Here is a 9,880-nt window from a genome sequence, read left to right on the forward strand (position 1 = left end):
CTTCACATGTCTAGTTCTTTGCTTTTGTCTCTAAGTATTTTAGAGATCAGTTATACAGGAGAGTGTTAATTTCTGTGATTTCTTTTAGTTTAACTGCTACTGCTGATTTCTGGTTTTATACCATGTGGTTAATGAAGATACCTGGTATGATTAACCTGTTTGTATTTGCTATAACCCTTGCCATTTTGTTCATTGCGTTCTGGTTGTTTTTGTAGTTCTTCTCTTGCTGTCTTTCCTTGTGACTTATGACTTTAGTGTTAGACTGGGCTTTCTCTTTTTTTGTGAGTCTATCATAGGTTTTCGGTTTGTGTTTACCATGAGATTTATACATAACATCCTAAGTATACAGCAGTCTATATTAAGTCGAGGGTCATTTAAATTTGAACACATTCTAAAAGAACTTTATTTTTATTCTCATTTTATACGTTGTCATATTTTACATTTTTATTTTGTGAAGCCCTGTAACCTAGTTTTTAGATACAATTGATTTTACTACTTTTGTCTTTTAATCTTCACACCAACTTTGCAAGTGATTGCTTTACTACCTTTACCCTGTTGGCTTTTCATTCATGAATGTTTTTTCATAATTTTCTTCTTTTGGCTTTTTCCTTTTCCACTTGAAGTCCTGTTAACGTTTCTCATAAAATCTATTTAGTGGTGATGAACTCCTTTAACTTTTGTTTATTTGGGGAACTTTTTTTTTTTTTTAAAGTTTTTTTTTAAATTTTATTTATTTATTTGACAGAGAGAGAGAACAAGTAGGCAGAGAGGCAGGCAGAGGGAGAGGGGGAAGCAGGCTCCCCGCTGAGCAGGGAGCCCGATGTGGGGCTCGATCCCAGGACCCTGGGATCATGACCTGAGCCGAAGGCAGCCGCTCAACCGACTGAGCCACCCAGGCGCCCTCTTTGGGGAACTTTTCACCCAGAGAGGTTATCATCCAGAATTTAAGGAGATATTTTCTTGGTTTTAGTTTTGGTTTTTTTTTTCCTCCTTTCAGCATTTTGCAGGCCAGAATGAGTAACATGATATATTCAGTTTCTGCTGATTAATCAGCTGATAGGCTTTTGGGGTTTTCCTTGTATGTGACTATTTGCTTCTGTCCTTATCTTTATTCTTTGACGTTTTAATTATGTGTCATGGTGTAGACTTCCTTGGTTTCCATCTTATTCAGGACTTTTGGGTGCTTCTGGACCTAGAAGTCTGTTTTTTCCCCTAGGTTAGGAAAGTTTTCAGCTATTATTTCTTCAAGTCAGTTTTCTGCCCCCTTTCTGTTTTCCTTCTGGGACCCATATAATGCAGGGTTTTTTTTGTTTGTTTGTTTGTTTTTGCTTGATGTTGTCAAAGAGATCCCTTAGCTTATCCTAATTAAAAAAAATTTTTTTTTCTTTTTCCTGTTCAGCTTGGATTGCTTTCCAGTAGATCATTGATCCATTCTTCTGCATCCTCTAATCTACAGTTGATTCCCTCTAGTCTATATTTCATTCAGTTATTTAGTGTCTTCAACTCTGATTGGTTCTTTGTTTTTTAATTTCTTTATTGAAATTCTTCCTGAGTTATCCACTGTCTTCTCCAGTCTGGTAGCATCCCTTTGAACTCTTCCTCTAGAGGTATAGATTTGGTATATCCATGAAGGAGAGACATTCACGGTCTATCCTATGTCACCATCTTGTACCAGAATGTTGTCACTTTTTAATCACCAAAGGAATTTTGTCCTCAGTTATATTTTGGGTTATCACAGAACATTTTGTCAATAAATGTAATTACATGAGTAGTAGCCACATTCTCTTCTAACGTAATTCCTGCAGAGATTTGGAGGAAGAATAATTACTACCTTGTTCTCCACTTATTTTGTAGCTTTCAGAATCACCTTGAAGTGAGGAAGGTGTTCAGTTCTTCTATCACATTTTAACCTGCAATACCAATTAATAAAGCCCTGGGGGAAACCTCCGTTCTCTTGCTAACCGACACAATTCTTTTTTTTTTTTTTCCCTCAAGTACTTTTATTTTATTTTATTTTTTTAAATTTTTTATTGTTATGTTAATCACCATATATTACATCATTAGTTTTTGGTGCAGTGTTCCATGATTCATTGTTTGTTCATAACACCCAGTGCTCCATGCAGAACGTGCCCTCCTCAATACCCATCACCAGGATAACCCATCCCCCTCCCCCCCTCCCCTCTAGAACCCTCAGTTTGTTTTTCAGAGTCCATCATCTCTCATGGTTCGTCTCCCCCTCTGACATACTCCCCTTTTCTTCCTCTCCTGTTATCTTCTTCTTTTTCTTTTTTTCTTAAAATATGTTGCGTTATTTGTTTCAGAAGTACAGATCTGTGATTCAACAGTCTTGCACAATTCACAGCGCTCACCGTAGCGCATACCCTCCCCAATGTCTATCACCCAGCCACCCCATCCCTCCCACCCCCAACCACTCCAGTAACACTCAGTTTGTTTCCTGAGATTAAGAATTCCTCATATCAGTAACCGACACAATTCTTGTCCACATGTGCAGGTATTGTGGAGGATTACAAGCCACCATTTTACGACGTGGTTCCCAATGACCCAAGTTTTGAAGATATGAGAAAGGTGGTCTGTGTGGATCAACAGAGGCCAAACATACCCAATAGATGGTTCTCAGACCCGGTAAGAGTGCCAGTTTCTTAGTTTTAGAGCTGTCTTCACCTTTTTACTAGGTGAAACCCAAGAGCAAGCAAATAGCATAGTTCCTGCATGATCTGCCCTGTCTATTGCTTTCTATCTAATGTAGAAGGGCCTTGGACGTATTTAAGTAGGTTCACAAAATGGTATCATTGAAAGAGCAAAATTCTCTGATCTTGCTAATAAATGACAATATTCACAAGAATTTCTACTATTGACTAGCTCTAGGAGTTAGGAGACTCATTACTCTGCCACTAGCCCTAGACCTGCAGTTTCGCAAGTCAAACAAGAGACCACCCTCTTTCCTTCTCTGCATATCTGAAATTCCAAACTGAGACTGTTCTGCTGAAGATTTGTATTGCTTCTCTTTTGTAGCAGCAAGTCTGAAACACTGAAGTATGACACCATCTGCAGATTTCATTATTAACTCTGGGGTAGCATTATCTCTTTTAGCACCCATAAAACATCAGGGGGTCGAGCCCATCCTATGTAATTTACCTCGTAAAGTCAGCTGGTAGCATTAGGATTCCAAAGGCCAGAGTTCACAAAACTCAACAGGAACTCCTTTATCAGTGGTCAAGGCCTTGATTATTTGATAAAGAAGACGGCCGTAACAGCCCCGTCCCTTCCCAAGACCTGCAGAGTTCTGCAAAATCTGTTGACACATCTGCCAAGTTTCTGAGGCCGCTGAAAAGCCACTTTTTCACTATGGTATTTGTTCTTCTCTCCTCAGACATTAACCTCTCTGGCTAAGCTGATGAAAGAATGCTGGTATCAAAATCCATCCGCAAGACTCACAGCTCTGCGTATCAAAAAGACTTTGACCAAAATTGATAATTCCCTAGACAAATTGAAAACTGACTGTTGACATTTTCATGGTGTCAAGAAGGAAGATTTGACGTCGTCATTGTCCAGCTGGGACCTAAGGCTGGCCTGACGGGTTGTCAGAACAGAATCCATCTGTCTCCCTCGGCACATGGCTGCTTTGACAAGGCAGACAGTCTACCCAGCCATGCATTGGGGAGACACCAAAACCACCCTAACCTCGCTCAATGACTGTGAACTGGGCATTTCACAAACTGTTCACACTGCAGAGACTCATGTTGGACAGACACTGTTGTCAAGGTAGGGGAACTGAAGGAACACAGAGAAATCCTAAAAGAGATCTGGGCATTAAGACAGCAGCTTTGCATATCTTTCACAGGTCTCCTAGACTCTCCCCATGGGAAACTCAAGGAGGTGGGGAATTTTTATCAGCAATATTGCCTGTGCTTCTCTTCTTTATTGCACTAGGAATTCTTTGCATTCCTTACTTGCACTGTTACTCTTAATTTTAAAGACCCAACGTGCCAAAACGTTGGCTGCGTACTCCACTGGTCTGTCTTCGGATAATAGGAATTCAATTTGGCAAAACAAAATGTAATGTCAGACTTTGCTGCATTTTACACATGTGCTGATGTTTACAATGATGCTGAAACATTAGGAATTGTTTATACACAACTTTGCAAATTATTTATTACTTGTGCATGAAGTAGTTTTTACAAAACTGCCTCATGCATCTGTTAAAGCTTATTTTTATGTGGTCTTATGATTTTATTACTAAAATGTTTTTAACACTATACTCTGAAATGGACATTTTCTTTTATTATCAGTTAAATTCACATTTTAAGTGCTTCACATTTGTATGTGTGTAGACTGTAACTTTTTTCAGTTCATATGCAGAAATGTATTTAGCCATTACCCATGTGACACCACCGAATATATTACTGATTTAGAAGCAAAGATTTCAGTAGAATTTTAGTCCTGAACGCTGTGGGGAAAATGCATTTTCTTCGGAATTATCCATTATGTGCATTTAAACTCTGCCAGAAAAAAAATAACTATTTTGTTTTAATCTACTTTTTGTATTTAGTAGTTATTTGTATAAATTAAATAAAAGGTTTTCAAGTCAAAAACTTTTTTTTTTTTTTACCATATAAGAAAGATCTATATTCTAGAATGCATTTTATTATGGGAACAATAGAAGCACAAAATGAATTTGTAAATCGAATTTGCTTTTCAAGTCTAGTAACAATCTTGAGGGTCTTATGAGGATGATGTCCAGCTTGAATGTGATAACAGAAAATTTGAATTTTGTTTCTTTTTTGGGTTGTGATTATTTTATTTTTTCTTGGTCCATGCCCACAACTGTGAAGTGAGGGTGATAGACTTGTGAGTATAAATAAGAGGGATGATGTCCAGGCACTTTTTTAGTATGAGGGCCTGTGTGAATGGAAAGCAGTCTTAAACATCTCACCTTGCTGCTTGGGGAGAGTCCACTGCTGGTTTTTTTCACTTCTTGTGTTCAACAGGATTGAAAAGGTAAGGTTTAAAAATAGCCCAAATAAGAGAAGAGGGGTGAATTTTGGGAATGTTCACCAGAAGTAAGTTGATAACATCATTAAGATACATTTACTTAGAGGGTATATGTTACCTTAAAAAAATTGTGGTAAAGGACACATAATCGGTTACCATCTTAATACCACTGGACTGTCCATTTATAAGCGGTTAAGTACATTCACACTGTTTTGCTGCCATCCCCACTCTCCATGCACAGAACTTGTTTCCTCTTGCAAAACTGAAACTCTCTGCCTATTAAGCATAGTTCCACATTCCTTACTGCCTGCAGTCTTCCTTCTCTACAGTTTGACTACTCTATCTTATATGGAATTCTACAGTATTTGTGAGACTCACTTATTTCACTTAACCTAACGTCTTTAAGGTTCACCCTTGTTCTAGCATGTACCAGAATTTCCTTCTTTTCATGGCTGATGATATTCCAGTGTTACATATATACAGCATTTTGTTTATCTGTTCATCTGTTGATGGAGAATTGGGTTGCTTCCATCTTTTGCCTATGGTGAATAATGCTGCCATCAATATGGGTGTATATCTGATTTCTTGCTTTCATTTCATTTGGCTATATAACCTAAAGTAGAATAGAATCACATTTCACTTTTATTGAAGTACTGCATATATATATATCTAACTCTACAGCTTGATGCATGTTTAAATTTTTTGTTATTTATAAATTTTTATAAATTGCTTACTTTCATGGAAACAGCGCCCAGATCAAGAGGCAAAACAATGACTTCTCTAAAGTCAGCATCATGGTGGCATGAATCCTTTTTCCCCTTATCTTTGGTTATTGATGCCCAATTAGTTGTAAATCAAACAAAAGTGCCTTTGCACATTACACCAGGACACCTAAGCAATTTCTATGCACCTATGCATCTGAAAGTGGGTGGATAAGACCTTGGAAGAGACTGGACCCAGGGGAGTCAGTGAGCCTGTCCCAGCTCCCCTTCTATGATTGGGGAAAAGGTGAACCTGGAGAGTACAAAACTGGGTAGACAATGCACAGGAGACATATTCTTAGGGGTCTAAGCCAACCTGATTGAAAATCCCAGCATGTCATCCCAGTGGGATAGGGAGGAGTTTGGAGGCAGAGAGGGAGGAACTGCGTGATATGTGCTGGATGTTTGGTTTATACAAGCACACCCTGAATGTCCCTGCTAATCACTGTCTTGAGAATATACAGATCCCATCCTCCTTCTATATTACCATCAAGCAGAAGGTACAGAAGAACATGTTGCTTAGCATTCAAGGTCAGGGGCTCTGGGAATGGCCAACCTGGAGCACCTCCTCTGTAACCAAGAATATCTGTGTGGCAGACCTTGATCTCCTTAGAACACTGGCCATGCTAGGAGAGGAATGGCTAGTTGTTAAACCATAAAAACTTGCTTCATGCAGATTCCAGCCTTAGATGCTTTGTCCAGTCAGCCTCTCCTGGACTCCCTGTAAGTTCCCCCAATAAACCTATGTCTCACTCACTATCTCCTGGTCATTTCTTTGCTCTTACAGGACCATCATCCTAGGTAACAGGATAGACCAGATGAAAAAAAGAACAAGTGACTTGAAAGAGAACTAAGATTTTTTAAAAGTGAAGAAATCCCATGAGAGCTATCAGATTCAATCAGCAAAATCAAATGGACTTAACAGATATTTTAGAACGTTTCATCCTAAAATAGCAGAATACACATTCTTTTCAAGTGCACATGAAACACTCTCCAGAATAGATCATACAGTAGGTCACAAAAACAGGCCTCAACAAATAAAAAAAAAATTTGAAATCATACCATGCACCTTTTCTGACCACAATGCTATGAAACTAGAAGTCAACCACAAGAAAAATTTGGAAAGACCATGAATACATGGCGGTTAAACAACATGTTGCTAAATAATGAATAGGTCAACCAGGAAATCAAATTACAAAAATAACATGGAAACAAATGAAAATGAAAACACAATGGTCAAAAACTTTTGGGATGCCGCAAAAGTGGTCCTAAGAGGGAGGTATATAGCAATACAGGTCTACCTCAAGAAGCAAAATTCTCAAATAAATGAACAAATGAAGCCTAAGGCCAGCAGAAGGACGGAAATAAAGATTAGAGCAGAAATAAATGATACAGAAACTTAAAAAAAGAGAGACAATAAAATAGATCAATGAAACCAAGAGCTGGTTCTTTGAAAAATATTAGTAAAATTGATATACCTTTAGTCAGACATATCAAAAAGAAAAGAGAAAGGACCCAAATAAAATCACAAATGAGAAAAGAGAAATAACAACCAACACTACAAAAGTACAATTAGAATATTATGAAAAACTATATGCCAACAAATTGGACATCCTGGAAGAAATGGATAAGTTCCTAGAAACATACAATCATCTAAAACAAACAGGAAGAGATGCCTGGGTGGCTCAGTCAGTTAAGCGTCTGCCTTCGGCTCAGGTCATGATCCCAGGGTCCTGGGATCAAGTCCCACATCGGGCTCCTAGCTCTGCGGGGAGTCTGCTTCTCCCTCTGCTTGCCTGCTCCCGTTGCTTGTGCTCTCTCTCTCTCTCTGACAAATCAATAAAATCTTAAAAAAAAAAAATAAAACAAACAGGAAGAAATAGAAAACTTGAACAGACCAATAACCAGCAAGGAAATTGAATAAGAAATCATAAAATTCCCAGCAAACAAAAGTCACAAAAATGAATTCTATCAAACATTTAAAGAAGAGTTAATACCTATTCTTCTGAAATTATTCCAAAAAATAGAAAAGGAAGACTTTGAAATGCATTCTGTGGGGCCAGCATTACCCTGATACCAAAACCAGATAAAGACCACTAAAAAAGAGAACTACATGCCAATACCCTAATGAACATGGATGCAAAAATTCTCAATAAACTAGCAATTATACTTTAAAATAATCATTCACCACGATCAAGAGTGATTTATTCCTGGGTTGCCAGGGTGGTTCAATATTCACGAATCAGTCAATGTGATAAACCATATTAATAAAAGGATAAGAACCATATGATCATTTCGATAGATGCAGAAAAAGCATCTGATAAAGGGTAACACCCATTTATGATAAAAACCCTTAACAAAGTAGGTTTAGAGGGAACATATCTCAACATAATAAAAGCCATGATAAACCCATGACTAATGTACTCAATGGGGAAAAATGTAGAGCTTTTGCTTTTCCCCTAAAGTCAGAAACAACACAGTGGTGAGAGTGGACATCCTTGTTATCTAACATAGTACTGGAAGTCCTAGCCACAGCAATCAGACAACAAAAGGAAATAAAAGGCATCCAAATCAGCAAGGAAGAAGTCAAACTTCCACTATTTGCAGATGACATGATACTCTATACAGAAAACCCAAAAGACTCCACCAAAAAAATAGAACTGATACAGGAATTCAGTGAAGTTGCAGGATATAAAGTCAACATACAGAAATCTGTTGCATTTCTATACACCAACAATGAAGCAGCAGAAAGAGAATTAAGGACTCGGTCCCCTTTACAATTGCACCAGAAGCAAGATACTTCGGAATAAACCTAACCAAAGAGGTGAAAGATCTGTACTATGAAAACTATAAAGCACTGATGAAAGAAGTTGAGGTTCATACAAAGAAATGGGAAAACATTCCATGTTCATGGATTGGAAGAACAGATATCATTAAAATGTTTATACTACCCAAAATAATCTATACATTTAATGCAATCCCTATCAAAATATCAATAGCACTTTTCACAGAGCTAGAACAAATAATCCTAAAATTTGTATGGAACCACAAAAGCCCCGACTAGCCAAAGCAAACTTGAAAAAGAAAAGCAAAGCTGGAGACATCACAATTCCAGACTTCAAGTTATATTACAAAACTGTAGTGGTCAAAACAGTATAGTACTGGCACAAAAATAAACATATAGATGAATGGAGCAGAATAGAAAACCCAGAAATAAACTCACAGTTATATGGTCAATTAATCTTTGACAAAGCAGGAAAGAATATTCAATGGAAAAAAGTCTCTTCAACAAATGATGTTGGGAAAACTGGACAGTAACATGCAAAAGAATGAAACTGGACCATTTTTTACACCAAATACAAATATAAATTCAAGATGGATTAAAGACCTAAATGTGAGACCTGAAACAATAAAAATTCTAGAAGAGAGCACAGGCAGTAATTTCTCCGACATTGCCCATGGCAACATCTTTCTAGATGCTCCTGAGGCAAAGGAAACAAAAGCAAAAATAAATTATTGGAACTTCATCAGAATAAAAAGCATCTGCACAGTGAACGAAACAATAAAACTAAAAGGCAACCTATCAAATGGGAGAAGATACTTGAAAATGACATATCTGATAATGGGTTAGTATCCAAAATATATAAAAGACTTATAGGGTGTCTGGGTGGCTCAGATGGTTAAATGTCTGCCTTCGGCTCAGGTCATGATCCCAGGATGCTGGGATCGAGTCCCGCATTGGGCTCCCTGCTCCTTGGGAGCCTGCTTCTCCCTCTGCACCCACCCACCGTCTTTCATGAATAAATAAAATCTTAAATATATGTATACATATATTTTGTATATGTATATTTGTATATATATATATATATATATATATAAAGGACTTATAAAACTCAACACCCCCCAAAATGAATAATCCAATTAAAAATGGGCAGCATACCAGAATAGATATTTTTTCCAAAAAAGACATACAGAAGTCATACAGACCTATGAAAAGATACTCAACATCATGCCTCATCAGGGATATACAAATCAAAAAACTACTGAGATATCCCTTCACACCTGTCAGAATGGCTAAAATCAACAACACAAGGAACAACACATGT

At 37.5% G+C, this 9,880-nt stretch overlaps 1 protein-coding gene across 8 annotated transcripts in view; it reads left to right on the plus strand.

The window, feature by feature from the left end:
- ACVR1 (activin A receptor type 1) overlaps window positions 1-4,606 on the plus strand; it is a 123,108-nt gene extending 118,502 nt beyond the window's left edge. For all 8 annotated transcript variants that reach the window (XM_073883872.1, XM_025855721.2, XM_025855712.2 and 5 more), the window contains 2 exons: window positions 2,513-2,643; window positions 3,392-4,606. In XM_073883872.1, the coding sequence (XP_073739973.1) occupies window positions 2,513-2,643; window positions 3,392-3,526 (266 nt within the window). In that variant the 3' untranslated portion in view covers window positions 3,527-4,606. The remainder of the gene's footprint in view (window positions 1-2,512; window positions 2,644-3,391) is intronic.
- Window positions 4,607-9,880: the final 5,274 nt, after the last annotated feature.

This window comes from Callorhinus ursinus, unplaced genomic scaffold (assembly GCF_003265705.2).
Source record: "Callorhinus ursinus isolate GAN/ISIS: 27379988/994484 unplaced genomic scaffold, GSC_fseal_2.0 scaffold2, whole genome shotgun sequence".
Classification (NCBI taxonomy): Eukaryota; Metazoa; Chordata; class Mammalia; order Carnivora; family Otariidae; genus Callorhinus; species Callorhinus ursinus.